We start from the raw sequence: 19783 nt of genomic DNA on the forward strand, positions 1-19783 counted from the left end.
TCATAAAAGGTAGAAGAGTGAATAGGGTCTTAGGGTATAAGAAGATAGTGCCAAGAAATTGGATTGGAATCCTTGGAAGTAATACAGTTATTTCATTATAAGATGGTCACTCCTCTTTCACTTTTTAGACTATGTGCATATAATCCATGTGATAAAAATTAATGTGTAAAATGTGATACACAAAATAAAAAAGAAAATAATGAAAACAAGAGTTTTTATAAAGGATACAAAGTTTTTTATAAAAGATACAAAACATGCCTACAAAACTGTAAAATATTCTCACATTTCCAAAAATGAAAAAAATATTAAAAACTGACAAAAAATTAATAGTGAATACAATAAGGAAAGAAATTGAATTTGATATCTAGTTTGCCCTTGCTTTATCTGCCCCAGCCATACTGGTTTTCTGGCATAGACGCAGTGCAGAGCATTTCCATTTGGGCTCCATTAGAAGAATCTATTCATTATACATTAACCCCTTCCTTGTTGCCATTTTTCTCTATAGTGTATGTCTCCATCTGAGTTGCTCTCTATTTATTGGTTTAATAAAGTGTCCTTATGAGAGCAAGAATCATCTCTTTGATTCATTGGTTTATCTCCACAAGAACCACATTTCTCACATGATAGGCAGTTTTCTTTCCAGCAACTTTACAGTTATAAGGTGAAATAAATTCAACTAGGAAGTTCACCAGTTGGGAACAGAGTAGTAAATTATTAAGTCTTCATATAGTAAAATGCAAACTATGCTATAGATAAAATTTAATGGCATGACATCACAAAGTGAAAAATACACTCATACATCCATACAGAAAATCTGGACATTTACTTGTATTCATATGTATATAAAAAACACACAAAAGAATAGAAAGGAAAGAGACAGTAAAAGGGAAAAGAGGGAAAGAAATTGAAATAGGAAAAGACAAAACTGTAAACAAGGAAATGGAAAAGGAGAAGAAGAAGGGAAGGATTTGGTAAAGGGGAGGATGAACAGATCTTTTTTTGAGAGCATTATATTTACACATAATAACTGGGTTAATTTTTTAAAAAAAATCACACATACATGGAATTTGAGTTATTCTGTTTCAGTCCCCAGTGTCTGCCCACTTTCCTTTTCCTCTTATCCCTCATTGTCTTCCCCTACTCTAGAATTCACTGTGTATTTATATATGCACATAGTGTATGATTTTGTTAAATTCATTCCTCACTTCCTCCCCTTTCCTGTCCTCCTTCCTTCCCTCTAGATCTCCTCCTTCTCCATTTATTTTCTCTTTATCTTTATGATATTTGAGCCCCCACCCACCCATTTTTCCTTATTTTGCTGTAGCTTCTACATAAGAGAGAAAACATTCAACCTTTGATTTTCTGAGTTTGGCTTATTTCACTTAGCATGATGTTCTCCACTTCCAACTATTTATTGGCAAATGCCATAATCTCATTCTCCTTTACGGCTGAGTAATCCTCCATTGTGTATATGCACCACATTTTCTTAATCTATTCATCTACTAATGGGCATCTAGGCTGATTCCATAACTTGACTTTTGTGAATTTTGCTGCCAGAAATATTGAAGTGGATATATAACTATAGTATACTGATTTAAGGGTTTTTTTGGATAAATACCAAGGAGTAGAGTAACTGGGTCATATGGTGATTCCATTCCTAATTGTTTGAGAAATTTCCTTATTGCTTTCCAGAGTTGTTCAAATTTGCAGTCTCAATAACAATGTATGAATGTACCTTTTTCCACATTTTCACAACATTTATTTTTATTTGTATTCTTGATTGCTTTTGTAATGGAGTAAGAACAGATATTTTTTTTAAAAAAATGTTTAGTTGTAGTTGAACACAATACCTTTCTTTTATTTATTTATTTTTATGTGGTGCTGAGGATTAAACCCAGTGCCTCACACATGCTAGATGAGCGCTCTACTGCTGAGCCACAATACCAGCCCAGAACAGATAATTTTTAAGAAAAATGTTAACAATGGTTTTCAAGATGTGGTGAAATTTATATATATGTGTGTGTCTGTGTTTGTGTATATATACATACATACACACATACACATACACATATATATATATATATATATATATATATATATATATATATATATATATATATTTTACTTATTCATGCTTTTCTCTAATTTCTATGACATGTACAACATTCATTATTTTTGTTTTTTTGTCAATGGACCTTTATTTTATTTATTTATTTATATGCAGTGCTGAGATTTGAACCCTGTGCCTCACACATGCTAGGCAAGTGCTCTACCACTGAGCTACATCACCAGCCCCAACATTCATTGCTTTTTAATTTTCTTTTTCAATATTCTACGAAAGAAGACATTTGGTGCTCTCATTATTTAACTTAAATATTCATCTTTACTCTATAGCACTGGCCTACAACAAGAATTTGAAAGTCGCTTGATAAATATTTCCTACAAAAGAGGTTAAAAAATATGGGTTACTTACTTTGTATGATCTACTGATGGCCTGTGGTCTTCTTCCCCATGATGAATACTGTTTCCATTACCAAGTCCCCACCTGAATATGTTTGAATCTTGGTATAAATTTGCTTGGAATGGCAGATACCATTTACACAAGTTTTTTTTCTCAAATGTGCAAACTTCCATAACTTGGAGAGAGTAAAACAAAGAAAAGAGTAAGTCACAATAAATAGGTTAATAAATAGCAATTTCTACTTATACAGCACTTTCTAACTTTTGGCTTTTAAAATAATAATCTAAATCCTAAGAACCATTAAAATAATTAGCAAGTGGTTTGCATAATCACTGGGAGAGTTTCAAAAATATCTAGGTTTATTCTATTCAAAACTTGATAGTAATAGAAATATGAGAATAACTGCATTTGCTAATAATCTTCTCTTATGCAGAGGTGAGACGTTAAGTAGCTGCTGGCAGCAACAGAAGCATTGCCAGTCTTATGACTTTTCAGCTTTGACAAGTATATTCTTCTTTGTACAGTAATATTAAAGAGCAAAATTTTAGTTCACTCTCTAGAGAGTTTATTGCAAATTTCAAGCCACATAAGTTCAAGGCAATATGATTTACAATGTTTGATACTGCTTTTGTTTCCTTAAAAGTTTTTTTTTTAAGTTTTTTGTAATGATTGTATTCTAATATCACAGAAAACTACAAGCCCAGTGAATTTTTTGGTTATAAGAGTTTTATACGAGAATGTTTTCTAAATTCTTACATTCTTTTTTTCCTCTCTGTGAGCACACACCTATCTATCTTAAATTCTGTTGCTAGAGTAAAAAAAAAAAAATCAATTCAATGAATTCCTATGTGTACTATAGAAAACCCGAAGTGCACTCCATCTTTATGTCATTAACAGTGACTGCACTACTTCCATCATTTAGAAACTTAAGTATATGTCCCATCTGTACTAAAACTGTTTTCCTTATGACCTCTACATATTTGATATAGTGTTCACTGTTATATGTGCATTTTGGCAATGGCCAAATTTGAATGAATGAATCTAATTGGAGGAATTATAATGCTGCTTCTCTAAATAGTCCATATTTAATGGTGTTAGGAGTAGATACAAAAAGGGGAATGGATAAAGAACAGGTAGTAAATGGTAATCTCCTAGTCAAGTATAGTTAAAAAAATAGTTTTGGGGTTGGGGATGTGGCTCAAGCGGTAGCGCGCTTGCCTGGCATGCATGCGGCCCAGGTTGGATCCTCAGCACCACGTACAAACAAAGATGTTGTGTCCCCCAAGAACTAAAAAATAAATATTAAAAAAATTCTCTTTCTCCCTCTCCTCTCTCTCTCTCTCTCACACTTTCTCTTTAAAAAAATAGTTTTGAATACAAAACATTAATCTAAAGACACTTTCCTGTTTAGGGGCCTGCTAGAAAAATGCATGCTGATTCTTCTACTATAAATTTTATATTAGTAGATCTTACACTAAGAAGTACTCTAAGCCATGCTGGAAATTTTTATGACATTAGGCTGTACTACTTAACATTGTAATAACATTTTCTTATCTATTTTATGGCTACAGTCAATACAAAATTTAGGAATTCACTTACCACACAATAATTCATCTGATTTGTCAGGGCAGTCATATCTAAAATCACATTTCTGAATCTTTTCAACACAGTGACCATCAGACCTACAGACAAATTCATTGTCTGTGCAGTTGTTTGGAGGTAATGTTACTGGCACAGAAGTTTCTGGTGGAGATGGAATGTCCACAGGCAAATTACCTTAAGAAATAATACAGGTGAATTACTTAGGTGTTCTTCCATTTCTTTAAAGAGTTTACACAATGAAGATTTCCAAATACATGGAAAAAGAGTTCAGAGCACTCCAAATAAATGGGATCCCAAAAGACATGGCATAGAAGATCAGTGGGAACTAAGAGAGTTTTAGATGCTGGTATTGAGAAGCAGAGCCAAGGTTTGGATAAACCTTCTAATCCACTAGGTAATTAAACTTTGTTCTTCCACTGCTGCAATGAATTTAACATCTCCTCATCTTTATTCCCAATATTCTCACAAGACTCAACTTTGCAGAATAAACCTGGACCAGAAGTCTTCATCTATTTGTTTGGAACAACGAAGTTTATCACTTCTGAAATTATGGAAGTTGGAAAATATTTACAGAAGTTGATTATTTATACATGAAATTGTTTAATATGCATGTGTAACATCTCTGTGTCAAGCACATAATGGATGCCCCAAATCTAAATCCAAAATGCCATCTCTGCCATAAGAAAATTTTTTGACTAGTGAACAAAATAGTCAAATATAATTTTCATTACTGTTCTATGTAATAACTTTTGACACCAGTTATAACTCTATGGAAGCAAGAATGACATCTTTTCTTTCACCTTTGTATACATAGCACAATTCTTAGACCATTGTATTTGGTAGTTACACTATCATTAGCAAGTGACCAAATGGGTGGGGGAAAGATGAATGGATGAATAACACAGAATTAATGAACAAATGTAAAAATTAGCAGTGTATTAAAAGAATGCAGAGGAAAAGCATGTATCAGATGGGATTAAGATTTCTGGCAAGATGGTACCTAAACTAACAAAATAAGTTTGCCTGGCTAGAGGAGTAATGATACAAAGTCTTTATGGCAATGAGGAAAAAAATTGACCTGTTGGTTCTTAATACTGACAGAATTTGACTTGAGGATATATTGTGATATGAGAGTGTATGTGATTGACTATTTTGACCTGGTATACAGTTACCAGGTCAAAATAGTCAGGTGAGACCAATTTGGGATTGTGTAATAACTCAAGAGACTGTGGAGAAATACCAAGATACCAAATTTTTATTTCAAGAAATATCTTCTTCTGGTGTTAGTATGGAGGATTTATTGGAGGTTACTCTGACATGGGGAACCTAGAACAGTTATATGATTTCTTTCATTTTGGCAACTAATAAACCAAAACTGAGATGGTTTAGAGGTGAGAGCAAAGATCCAAGCTGTAGTAAACATTCAGTACTTATAGAATTTGGGATTTGGGTTAGAAGTTTGAGAAAAGTCCAGCATGTAGTACTTTATTTCATAAGCCAATTTCTGAAGCAATTCAGAACTAAGAGTGACAGCAGATTAACAGATCAACATATCAATTTTTACACATGAATTTAATATTCATGACTTGTATCAATAGCCAAATAGAAACCCAGAAATAAACAAACTCTCTTAAGTTCTAGCCTCTGTCTAGATTGACAATCTCTCTGTGTAGATTGACAGAACAGATGATTTAACCAGATCTCAATACTTCCTATAACTAGTTAGCACCAAAAAGAAAAGACAAATGAGGAACCAGGAATGCATGCGGTTTCTGTTTGCAAATTCACACATCCATTGTGTGTGAATTCTTCCTTTGGGAAAAAAATGGATATGAGGATGTACAGGGACCAGGAATCTCAGTCCACAGAGTTCAGTCTACATGAAAAGAGAGATAAAGACCAAAGAAAATGTCTTCTAATGAAATAGGGGTGAGTTAAAAATGATGAACAGAGTAATAAACAAATGATTATACTGTTCTCTGAGATCAGATATATGAGAGAAGGAGTCAGTTTGTGGGGACAGAAAATATTTTCTATCTTAAGATAAAAACAGTCCAAAAAAGCAGGCCTCAGCAGGTCAGAGAGCTTACCCTCCCCCAGGTGTATGTACCCACCCCCAGGTGGATATCAAAGTCACCCAGTAAAATAAGAACACAATTAGAAGTGAAAATCATTATTTTCCATAGAAATCTTGTTCACCTAGTGTTGATTATAAAAATTGAAAAGATTTAAAAGGAAAGTGAATTAAATATTTTAATGCTGATAATTATGAAGATCATGGTGGACACAGTTTAGAGAAAGGTAAAACCACTACACTGTTGAAAAAAAATTACTTCATAATAAAGTTAAATGAGATTACAGTACTTCTACTTCTTTTTTCCTTTCTCTAGTTTATTTCAAGTCAATTGAAGGTAACCATAGTCAGAAAATATAAAATGGAAAATTCCAGAATAAACAATTCATAAGATTTAAATTACACACCATTTGAATAACATGATAACATCTTGCATCATCTTTCTCTGTCCTCCTTGGGACATGAATCATCCATCTGTTCAGTATATCCATGATGTATATACCACCCAGCTATTAGTAACTTAGTAAGCTTTCTCAGCTACAAGATTAACTGTTGAAGTATCACAATGCTTATGTTCAAGCAATCCTTAGTTTACTCAATAATGGCACCAAAGTACAAGAATAGAGACATTTATGACCTGAGTATGGCAAAGAGAAGATGTAGAAAACTTATTTAAAGTGAAAAGGTAAAAGTTCGCAGCTTAATAATGGAAAAAATCATCTGCTGAGGTTGAAAATATCTATGGTAAAATATTTACCAGTGAAATTGTGAAGAAAGAAAAGTAAACTTATGCTAGTTTTGCAATAACACTTCAAATTATAAAAGTTATGACCACAACACATGGTAAGTACTTAGTACAGATGGAAAAGGGCATTCGTTTCTAGGTGTTAGACATAAACAGAAGGGCTGGGGTTGTGGCTCAGTGGCAGAGCCCTTGCCTAGCATGCGTGAGGAAAAGAGGGTTCAATCCCCAGCACTACGTAAAAAAACTAAATAAAGAAAGACATGAACAGAAAATATGTTCCAACTGTGAGTATCATTTCATACCATAAAGCATTATCTTATACAAAGAATTCAGCAAGGGATCCCCTGAAATGAGAGTCCAAGTCATTTATTGCAAGTAGGGGATGGTTACACAGATTTAGAAGCAGGTTTGGATTAATAAATATAAAAATTACTGGAGAGGCTGCATCTGTCAATGTAGATGCTGTTGCCACATTTCTGGCAGACTTGAATAAGTTGATTAAGGAGGCATCCAAAGCATGCCTTCAATTATGATGAAACTGAGCTCTTCTGGAAAAAGCTGCTCAAAGGGACCTATATTTAATAAAGTGCACAGGAGACAGCAGGCATAAAAACTAGAAAAGAGATTAACTCTGATGCTATGTGCCAATGCTTCAGGATGTATGGTAAAGCCAAACACAGTGTACAGAGTGTAGAATCCACAAGCTCTCAGACAGACAAAAAAATTTGCTGTGCATATTCTTGCCATATGAGGAGAAAGCATGGATGACAGACATCTTATGTGGAATGGTTCTACCGATGCTTTATTCTCGAAGTGAAAAACTATTTGGAAGAGGAAGAATTGGAATTTAAAATTCTCGTAATAATAGACAATGCACCTGGTCATCTTGAATCTGTTTGCTATGAAGATGAAAATTCTGAGGGTGGATATTTATCTTCTAGTACAACCTAACTGCCTCAGCTACATACATCAGGGCATTATCTGATCTGAGAGAGTCTCACACACACACACACACACACACACACACACACACACACACCTGAAATTTGAAAATATTTGATCAGCATTTGATGAAGACCCTAATCTGGACATAATGCAGTGCTGAAAATCATTCACTATTGCCGATACAATAACACTCATATAAGATGTAATAAATGAATCAAATCTAGAAATTGTAAATACCTTCTGGAAGTACTTACAAAGCAAAATCATGAGTGGTTTCAAAGGTTTCTAGGCATGGATAGAGAAATTAGAAAAGTATTCAGAAGAGACTTATTGCTGAAGAAGAATTTGCTAATAAACTTGATGAAGAAGACATTTGGCATTTGTTTTTTAGGGATTGGCTAGCTTCACTTAGCATAATCTGCTCTAGTACCATCCATTTCCCTGCAAATTCCATGATTTTGTCATTTTTTAGTGCTGCGTAATACTCCATTGTGTATAAATGCCACATTTTTTTTATCCATTCATCTATTGAAGGGCATCTGGGTTGGTTCCACAGTCTAGCTATTGTGAATTGTGCTGCTATGAACATTGATGTAGCAGTATCCCTGTAGTACGCTCTTTTAAGGTCTTCAGGGAATAGTCCGAGAAGGGCAATAGCTGGGTCAAATGGTGGTTCCATTCCCAGCTTTCCCAGGAATCTCCATACTGCTTTCCAAATTGGCTGCACCAATTTGCAGTCCCACCAGCAATGTACAAGAGTACCCTTTTCCCCACATCCTCTCCAGCACTTGTTGTTGTTTGACTTCATAATGGCTGCCAATCTTACTGAGTGAGATGGTATCTTAGGGTGGTTTTGATTTGCATTTCTCTGACAGCTAGAGATGGTGAGCATTTTTTCATGTACTTGTTGATTGATTGTATGTCCTCCTCTGAGAAGTGTCTGTTCAGGTCCTTGGCCCATTTGTTGATTGGGTTATTTGTTATCTTATTGTTTAATTTTTTGAGTTCTTTGTATACTCTGGATATTAGGGCTCTATCTGAAGTGTGAGGAGTAAAAATTTGTTCCCATGATGTAGGCTCCCTATTTACCTCTCTTAGCAACTAAGAACAGAGCAGGGAGGAAGAGCAGGAGGAAAATATTAACATTAAACAGAGACATGAGGTGGGAGGGAAAGGTAGAGAAAAGGGAAATTGCATGGAAATGGAGGGAGACCCTCATTGTTATACAAAATTACATATAACAGGTTATGAGGGGAATGGGAAAAAAAACAAGGAGAGAAATGAATTACAGTAGATAGGGTAGAGAGAGAAGATGGGAGGGGAGGGGAGGGGGGTAGATGATAGGAAAGGTAGCAGAATACAACAGTTACTAATATGGCATTATGTAAAAATGTGGATGTGTAACCAATGTGATTCTGCAATCTGTATTTGGGGTAAAAATGGGAGTTCATAACCCACCTGAATCTAATGTATGAAATATGATATGTCAAGAGCTTTGTAATGTTTTGAACAACCAATTAAAAAAAATAATTATATTATGCCAAAAAAAAATAAAAATTTTTTGTAGTTGGAAAAAAAAACTTGATGAAGAAGTCTAAGAATATATTGAAGTGGTAACAGATGAGGAATTGGAAGAACTTGTTATTTACAGAGGAAAAAGGAGGAGGAGGAGGAAGGGGCAGAGAACAGCAAGAAGAATGAGGAGGAGGAGCATCAGCAGCAGCAGCTGAAGCAAAACCCATAATGTGGACATTACAAAAATCGGCTTAATTATTTCAAATTAAATAGACATTAAAGGAAAACATTATGGAATAAAACCTTTTGATGGAATCCAGAATAATCATCTCTGTGATCACTGAAGGATTAACACCTCCACACTAATATTTGATATTAAAAAAAAAGAAGACGACAAGAAGTTCTGATTGCAGTGTTCTTTGAAACGACTTTGTAAAAATTCTTCCACTGTGTTAAGGATTCCCAACCATCACAGTCGTCTATGCCTGTCATCGACCACTGACATTGTCTAGGGCTTGACAATCCAGGATCAGTGGAAACAGATGACCTTCCTTTGGACACATCATAAGGTCAAGAGTAGCCTAAGGCTGTCACAGTGCCTGTGTCATTCACCACACTCCATCTCATGACCTAGGCATTGTGCCATCTCACCTCTTTACAAGAAGGGCAAGTACAGTACAATAAGGTATTTTGAGACAGCAAGAGACAGAACCCATATTCACATAAATTTTATTAAAGTGCATTTTATTAAAGTATATTGCAATACTTGTTCTTCTTAAGTTATTGTTAGCTAGTTACAGATATATGTAAAACTTTGTATAAACTTTATATTTTTTTCCAGAACTACAAAACTATTTGAAAAAATAAAGGAATATAATTTAAAATCCTATTAATAATAGACAATGTAGCTGATCACCCTGAATCTGTAGGTAGGAAAATATAGCTTATATAGGATTCTGTACATAATGAGACTTCAGACATCCACTGGGACCTTTAGAACATATTGTCTGTGGCTAAGAAGGGGACTACACTAGACAATTTACTCACTTATGATTTTATTGTTTTTCACTCTAGAGAAGAATAATGTGCAACAAAAGCTTAGTAAATTGAGTGTCACTAGGTCTATACAAGTTCAGAGATGTACCCTCTTGAAAGAAAAGTGACTTCAGTTATAACTGTTTCATGTTTAATAACATCTTCATACTACTAGACTGTTTTTTATTGTGCCCATTTATGAATCACTTTAAACATTTAAAAATTAAGAAAATAATATGATAGACACAACCCCACCCCAAAGACCAAAGGAATTGTTACTATAGCATTGTTTCAGATTCTTAGAAAATGGAGAAAAGAGAGAAATTTTATATAAACCCATTTTCTATTCCTTATTTTCCACTACTCTCTCATTGCCTTCAGAGACTACTCTTATCCAAATACTCTACTGTACCAACATATTTTCCATGAAAGTTTTCTAATTATTTTTATTATTTTCTTGGTAGTAAAACCCATATGACATTAGATTCACTATCATAACCATTTTTAAGTGTACAGTTTAAAGACATTAAGCATATTAACAACTCTGTACAACAGATCTTTAAACCTCTTCATCTGCAAAACTGAAATTATATCTATTAAATACTACTATCCTCTCCCCCAGTCCTTGCAAACCACTTATGTCTGTTTTTATAATTTTGACTACTTTGATACTTCTTAAAGCTTTTTTAGTTGTTTATTTTATGGTGGTGCTGAGAATTGAACCCCATGCCTCATGCATGTTAGGCAAGCACTCCACCACTGATCTACAAGCCCAGACCCTACTTTGATATTTTTTGAGTCAAAGCATACAATATTTGTCCTTTTGTGACTGGCTAAATTTAATTTCCCATGATGTCCTCAAGGTCTGTCTTCTTTCTTAGTTCAGGTTTCTATAATGATGATCTTAGAACTGGAGATTTACACCACCACTAGTTGTTTCAGCCATTGTTCACCATTTGTTTAGGAGGCTGGGACATTTGAGGTCAAGGTGCAAGGATATTGGTGTCTGATGAGGACCCAATTCCTGGTTTGCATGTGAAGATTTTCTTCTTGTTTCCTTCGTGAAATGAAAAATGAGGAGAAAAAAAAAAAACAGCTCTCTCATGTCTTTTCATAACGGCACTAATTCCTCTCAAAAGGGGTCCATCTTCATGACACAATAACTCCCTAAGTACCCACATTCTGCATAATCACATTAGTGGTTAGGTTTCAACATGAATTGGGGGGAACAAAACATTCAATTTACAGCATTCACACTGCAGCAAGTGATGACATTTCCTTATTTTAAAGGCATCATAATATTCCAATCTATGTGCATACTACATTTTCTTTATTCATCTGTCAGTGAACAGATTGGTCCTTTCAACAACAGTGATGACAATAACAATAATAATAAAGATAATACCATAAACATGGGGTGTGCAAATATCTCCTCAAGTTAGAGTATGGAGAATCTTCAATTATGGATATTCCTCAGAAAACCTGGAATGCAACAACCATTTGACCCAACTATCCCACTCCTTGGTATATATCCAAAGGACTTAAAATCAGCATACTACAGTGATGCAGCCATACAATGTTTATAGCAGCTCAATTCAAAATAGCTAAGCTATGGAACCAACCTAGGTTCCCTTTAACAGATGAATGGATAAAGAAAATATGGCATATATAAACAATGGAATATTACTCATTCATAAGGAAGAATGAAATTATGGCATTTGCCAGTAAATGAATGAAACTGGAGACTGTCATGCTAAGTGAAATAAGCCAATCCCCCAAACCCAAAGGCCAAATATTCTCTCTGATATGTGGATGCTAACACATAATAGTTGGGGGGAGGGTAGAAGTTCATTGGATTAGACAAAAGGTAATGAAAGGAAGGGATGGGAGATGGGATTAGGAAGGACAGTAGAATGAATCAGACCTAAATTTTCCATGTTCATATATGTATACACGACCAGTGAAACACCACAAGAATGGGATCCTATTTAGGATATGTTATACTCCACATATGTATATTATGTCAAAATATACTCTGCCATGTATATGTAAAAAGAACAAATAAAAACCTTAAAAAGAATATCATGCTTTGGATTCTTTTGGATATATAATTGAAAGTGGATTGCTGGGATTCTAGTTCTAAGTTTTTGAAGAACCACCATACAGTTTTCCAGAATACCTACACAATTTTATGTTCATACTAGCAGTGTACAAGATTTGTCCCAATCCTTCCCAACAGTCATTAGTTCCTATTCATTTTACGGTGGCCATCTATTGCTTGAGAGTGATATTTTTTTTTCATTTGCATCTCCCTTATGATTAGTGAAGTTGAGCATTTTTTAAAATATGTTCTTGGTACCTCTTTCTATTCTCTGTGGCCCCATTCTGATTATCTCTTTCCTGTCAGCACTTAGATTTAGATTTGAACAAGACAGAAACCAGTCTGAGAATAAGCCACCAAAAAATATCATGATGGTGGACGTTTTACCCTTCTTCATTCCACCCAGGGGAGAAGCCAGGAGGTGAAGTTTGCTCTCAACCACATGAAACTGTGCTGGGGGCAGGGTTGTGGTGAAACAAGGACATAGATCTTCCCAGGTCTTTGATATGATTGACTTAATGCTCCCTTGAGATGCAGGACCCTCTTGACTGTTTTCTATGTTTCTCACAAATGCCATTGATCCATGCATTCTGATTAGATGGTATTTCTATAGAGAAAAAGGCTGGGGGCTTTCCATTCAGCTTTATGCATATCACCCTCTTTTGTTAAGTTATATTTAAGAGACTTGAATTTTTAGAGCAGTTCTAGATTCACAGCCAAATTGAAGTACAGAGAGTCCCGTATAGGACATATTCTGCTACCTTCATAGTTTCCCTATCAATACTCTGTATCAGAATGGTACATTTGATAACTGAGTGAACCTAGATGGACACATCATTATCAGCCAAAGTCCATCTTTTACTCTGTAGTTCACTTTTGGTGCTATAAACTCTCTGGGCTTTGACAAATGTATAATGACATGTATCTACCGTTCTACTATTATACAGAATACTTGCATTTCTCAAAAAACCCTTTGTCTTCCATCTCTTCATCCCAACCTATCCTCTTAACACTAGTAACTACCAATCGTTTCGCTGTCTGTAGTTTGGCCTTTTTCAGAATGTCATATTATTGGAATCATCCAGCATGTAGTCTTTTCAATTTTTTTTTCTCACTCAGTAATATGTATACAAACTTTTCCCATGGCTTTAGTGTCTCCATTTATTGTTTGATTTAAAATTTTCATATGGAATAATATTCCTTTCTCTGGATATGCCCCATTTTATTCCTCCATTTACCTACTGAAGGGCATTATTGATATTGTCCCAAGTACTAGTAGTTACGAATCAACTTGCTCTAACTACCTGTGTGCATATTTTTGTGTGGATATAACTTTTCAGATAATTAGGATAAATAGCAAAGTACATGATAGCTGGACCATATGATAAGAGTATGTTTGATTTTATCAGACAGTACGAGACTTCTTCCAAGTGCTATTTGGCATTCCCACCAGCAACAAATGAGAACCCCTATTCACCCACATCTTTGCTGTCATTTGGTGTCACTGGTGTTTTGGATTTTGGCCATTCTAAAAGGCAGGTAATGTATCTCTTTTATGTTCTGATTTTCAGTTTCTCTATGATATAATGATGTTTAGTATATTTTTGTATATTTATTTGACAACTTTACCATTGTTAAACTGTCTGTTCAGAATTTTGCCCATTTTTTAAAAATCAGGTTTTCATTTATCTTTTGCTGAGATTTAAGAGTTCTTTGTGTACTTTGGATAAGTCTTTTATCAGATATTTGTTTTGCAAACATTTAATCCCAATCTGAGTTGTTTTCTTACCAGCGTCTTTCACAAAGATTTTTTTAATTATTATTTTAATAAAACTCAGCTAATTCTTCATAGATTTCTTTGTGCTTTTGATATTGTATATTAAAAAAATTAACCTTAAGCAAAAGCCATCTAGATTTTACTTTATGTTATCTTCCAGAAATTTTATAGATCATTGTTTTACATTGAGGTCTATAATCCAACTGGATTCATTTGTTGTGAAAGGAATAAGATCTGTGTCTGAATTCACCACCACACCCAACAAGGGATACCCAGTTGTTCCAGGCCTATTTGCTTAAAAGACTCTTTTTTTTCCATTGTATTTCTTTCATTCCTTGGTGAAGATCAGTCAACTATATTTATGTAACTCTATTTCTGGTCTCTCTATTCTATTCATTGATCTATTTGTCACCAGTACCACAAGGTCATTAATACCGTAGCTTTATAGTAAATCTCCAAGTTGGGTACTATCAGTCAGTTCTTTAGTTTTGTTCTCTCAATGATAAGGGCTCTCTCTTCCTGGTTGTGACCTCACAGAACTTTTACACACTAGACAGCAATCTTATTTATAAGTTCTAATCTAAACCTAATTACTTCACAAAGGTCCTAAATCCGAATACCATCAAACTGAAGATTAGAGTTTCAGAACGTGAATTTGTGGGGCACACAAGCATTCAGTCCATCCCAAAGCTTATGGTTACTTTTGTTTTGCTTTGTTTGCCTATAATCGTTTAAAATAAGGCTAATGTTAGTAGTAATGACCAGTTTGTCTCCTTAGACAAAAAGGAAAACCAATGAAAGTTGCTCATATGAAATAAAAATTGCAAAGGTGAAATGCAAATGACTCAAGTCTGCATTCAGTAAGATGCAGAGAGGAGTCTGTTTTTCCCTGTGGCATCCTTAAGCCACAGGGAAACCAAACCACTTGCACATCTGTCATATGGAAGGTTTCTTAAATTGATGGCTGGAGCTCCAGATGGACTTGGAGCTCTAACTCCTCGGCTCTGCAAATTTATTGTAACAAATATGATGAATTTCATGCTACACTGATATAATGCTTTAGATAAAAAAGATTTCCAACCTTGTTTTACACTAGAAGTCCCTCTCTACTGCCATTCCCACATTGATAATTAGGTAGAAAAAAAAACAATATTTTAACATCTCTAGTCCATGAGAAGTTATTACTAGGTTTAAATATATTATAACTGTGTGAATTACTTGACTAATATGCATAGTATATATATATGCACAGTATCTCTCTCTATATATATAAATGTATACATTTTTAAATGCATCTACATACATATATACACACAATTCATATTTTTCCTGTGACCTCTGACATTAAGAAATATATTTAATTTAAAAACTAAGTTCACTAGAAGTTTAATGTCAATCCTCAGAAAACTGAATATTTAGAAATACCTATAGCTCCCAGGGAACAGCATAAATTTCTCCTGTTTCATGAAATAATTTAGGGTTATATTTATAAGCTGATAGAACTACATTTAGCATGATCACACTAAAATGTCTGTCTTAGGTCCACTTTCTAAGAGAGAAGGTTTTACAAAAACATAGATATGCTTTGAATATTATCTATAAAAATTATGTTATAGCAGTTTGCCAAATATTACACATTTTTTTCTGTACCCAATAACAAGTTATTTTTAAAAATCCTTTTGCTTTAGAAATATCTAAAGAATTTTTGATCTTTAGAGATATTCTACAATATGTGAAAGTGATTACAAAATAGAATGTAATAGCAAGTGGAAATCCAAGTATCTACCATTTTCAGCCTTTAGCATTTCCCTCAATCAGAGGTGACACAATTTTAAAGTTTTATCTTTAAAATAGGTAATTTTCCAACTTTAATTCTTAAGACCACAATAAAATTTCTAGTTTGAATACATCATCATCTTTTCTCAATTTTTTTTTTACTTTTCTATATATACACTAAATCACTTTGTAAGCCTACATAAAAGAAGCTAAAACCAGAATATTTGAGGTTATAATCACTGAGCCTCACATTTCTTGATTTTTGTCATGAAATCATATTTAAATGAAAATCTTTCCAATAATATGGTATTTTTATTCTGAGTTAATTACCTCCTTTTTAAAAATGTGGAAGAAAGGAGAATCTCAAAAAAACCAAAAAAACAGTGCCTTCATGTAATTTATTATTCCCTGATAAATATAATGAATATGCCAACCAGCTTAATATTATAAAATGAAAAGCTGTAGGTGTTATCTTAAAAGTGAAGACAATAGTACTTATACTCTGCCTTCCCTTTTTTCTCACAAGGAAGCAAACATTAATCTTTTCAGAAACAATAGAGACCCGAACATCAGTTATGTAAAGCTAGTGAGACACAGATGCTAATGAGGAGGGGTGCCAAAATCTAATCAACCCAGTTCAATAACAACAAAACAACGTGTGTTTAGCAGGTAGGAAAGGGTGTCATACAATTATTCTAAAGCATTCTGTATATGTCACCATGTTTTATCAATTTTAAGTAAAATTAAAATTGGCCTGTTTCAAAATGAGGTGTTGCTTCAGTAACAGTTTTTCTAGAAAAAATTAAAATTCTAAAGCCTTGAATGTGGATACTCATATAATACTGATATTCTAATAAATAATCACATCAGTAAGTAATAACTCTAACATGAATGCTGGGTCACAAGATGTTTAAAATAGGATGAAAAGCACAGAAGTACATTTTCCCAACTTTCACACAGTACTTTGTGATGCTCTGTAGTCACTGCTTCCTTCTTCCTAATAAACACCAATCAGCCTTGATGTAAGAAAGAAAGTTCATTTTATGTGTTTAGTTATATGTTTTTCTAATGGACAATGGAAAGAATAATATAAAGCAAATGCTTCCTTTGAGATATTGACTTTTACATCTTAATATCTGGGAACAATTCTTTATGAATAATCTACTCTGAATATTTGGTCCAAAGAAAAGTTCTTTAAATTTGTCTTCATTTTCCACCATTACTTGCTCATTGTACATTGATGTGAAGGATCATAGGATTTTTTTTGGGGGGTGGTACCAAGGATTGAACTCAGGGGCACTCAACCACTGAGCCACATCCCTAGTCCTATTCTGTATTTTATTTAGAGGCAGGGTCTCAATGAGTGGTTTAGCACCTCGATTTTGCTGAGGCTGGCTTTGAACTCATGATCCTCCTGCCTTAGTCTCTGGAGCCGCTGGAATTATAGGCGTGCACCATGGGGCCCTGTAGGATCATAGGGTTTTATTATTAAGTTTTCCTACTTTCCGTAGAAATGTACATCATTTGCCTGAAAAGTCTTTTCTTTAGCATCTTCATGGATTAGATTAAAAATAAGAATCTGTTTTTATATTGTATATTCATTAGCAAACTCTTATAGTAATTTTAATAATTCATTGTTAAACTCTTATGCTAGTTTTAAGTGATTTACATACAAAATACAGTATTTATATATTCATAATGTAATATAAATATTAAATTTTATAAACATAAAGATGTAAATAGTTAACACCAAAAACAACAATGTTGGGTAGAAATGTAAGGCATAGTTTTTTTCTTTGAAAACAATTTTGATTGTTTTCAAAATATAACACTATTGAAAATCATCAAATCAAAATGGAAGATAGACAAGTACAGCAAAGGAAAACAATGACCTAAAAAACAGACAGGAAACAATTAACAAAATGGTAACAGTAAGTTCTTACCTATCAATGATTAAAAATATTAATTAAATATATTAAATTCTAAAACCAAAACATACAGAGTGCTAAACAAAATACGTAAGTACACATATACATATAACAACAAAATGGACCCCAAAATATGCTTCCCACAATAGAGCCAATTTTGAAAACACACAGGCTGAACGTAAAGGAATGAAAAAAAAAATATTGCAATCAATGCACAACATATGCACATATGCACAACAGTGAAGCCCACTAATTCATACAATCTGTGCTAATGAAAAATAAAAATATTCATGATAAACAAGAAGATATTCCATGCAAAGGGACAGAAAAGGAGAAAGGGAATGGCTATACATATAGCAGAAAAAAATAGAATTTAAGCCAAAACCTCTAAAAACAGACAAATAACTTCATTTATATAATAATGAAGGATTAACTCATGAAGAGGATATAACAATCATGAATATATATGCCTCCAACATTTAGAGTACTTTAATATGTAGTAAATATTAATAAATCTGAAAGGAGAAATACATAGAAATATGACAATAGTAGGGGAATTTAATATTCCACCTCCAACAATGGATAAATCATCCAAAAAGAAAATCAAATCAGATCATTAGACATCATACTTTGGGCCAAAAGGACCTAACAAATATTTACAGAACATTCCATCTGACGGCAGCAGAATATACATTCTTCTCAAGCACACATGATACATTCTCCATGATGGATCATATATTTGGCCACAAAGCAAGTCTTAACAGAATTAAGAAGTTTAAAATCATATTAAGCATTTTTTTTCAATCATTATTGTATGAAATTAGAAATAAATGAGAGGAGGAAATAGGAAATGTCAACTTGAAAGTGAAATAGTGACTACCCGAGATTGATAAGGGTCCGTGTTTGCAGAAAGGATAGAAAAGTGTAGGTTAGATTGGGTCAGTGCACACTGTTTGTAAATTTGTTAATAACACACTGAAGACTTTTAATATGTAGAGTTAATATGAGTTAATTTCAAAAAAGGAAAAGGAAAAAAAAGAAAGATCTCAAAGAAACAACCTATCTTTATACTTCAAGCAACCACAAAAGCGGGGGCCGGGTGGGGAACAAACTAAGCATAGTGTTAGTAAAAGGAAGGAAATAATAAAGATTAGAGCAGAAATAAATACAACAGACAAAATAAATGGAAAAGATAAAACCGAGAGATAACATTTTTAAAAAGAAAGAAAATTGACAAACCTTTAGGTAAACAAAGAAAATAAACTTTCAATTTCATAAAATCATAAATCTAATAGACATCACAGATGAAGTACAAGGGTGATAAAAGACTACTATGAGCAATAATATGTTAAGAAACTGGATAACCTAGAAGAACTGGATAAATTCCTAGAAACATCAACCTACCAAGATGGAATCATAAAGAAAGAGAATATTTGAACAGACTGATTTTGAGTAAGGAGACTGAATAAAGTAATAAGAAATCTCTTATAAAAGAACAGCCCAGGACTTAATAACTTTACCAAGGAATTCTAATAAACATTTCAACAATTCATAACAATTCTTTTCAAGCTCTTACAAACACTGAAGAGAACATTTCCAAATCCATTTTTTTCCCAAGACCAGCATTATCCTGTACTAAGCCAAACAAGGACATTACAAAACAATAACAACAACAACAAACCTACTGCCCAATATCCCTGATGAACATAAATGCAAAACTCAACAAAATACTAGTAAACTGGATTTAACAAAATGTTAAAAGGATCATACACCATGATCAAGTGGGATTGACCCCTACGTTGGAAGGAGGGCTCAATATACACA

The 19783-nt window shown here is 33.6% G+C and overlaps 1 protein-coding gene across 1 annotated transcript in view; it reads right to left on the reverse strand.

Moving 5' to 3' along the window:
• Nucleotides 1-19783, reverse strand: part of Malrd1 (MAM and LDL receptor class A domain containing 1) — a 658798-nt gene that overhangs the window by 445492 nt on the left and 193523 nt on the right. The window contains exons 20-21 of the mRNA XM_027928635.2: nucleotides 4061-4237; nucleotides 2474-2636 (exon numbers count right to left, since the gene is read on the reverse strand). Of these exons, the coding sequence (XP_027784436.2) occupies nucleotides 2474-2636; nucleotides 4061-4237 (340 nt within the window). The remainder of the gene's footprint in view (nucleotides 1-2473; nucleotides 2637-4060; nucleotides 4238-19783) is intronic.

Source organism: Marmota flaviventris, chromosome 12 (genome assembly GCF_047511675.1).
Source record: "Marmota flaviventris isolate mMarFla1 chromosome 12, mMarFla1.hap1, whole genome shotgun sequence".
Lineage (NCBI taxonomy): Eukaryota > Metazoa > Chordata > Mammalia > Rodentia > Sciuridae > Marmota > Marmota flaviventris.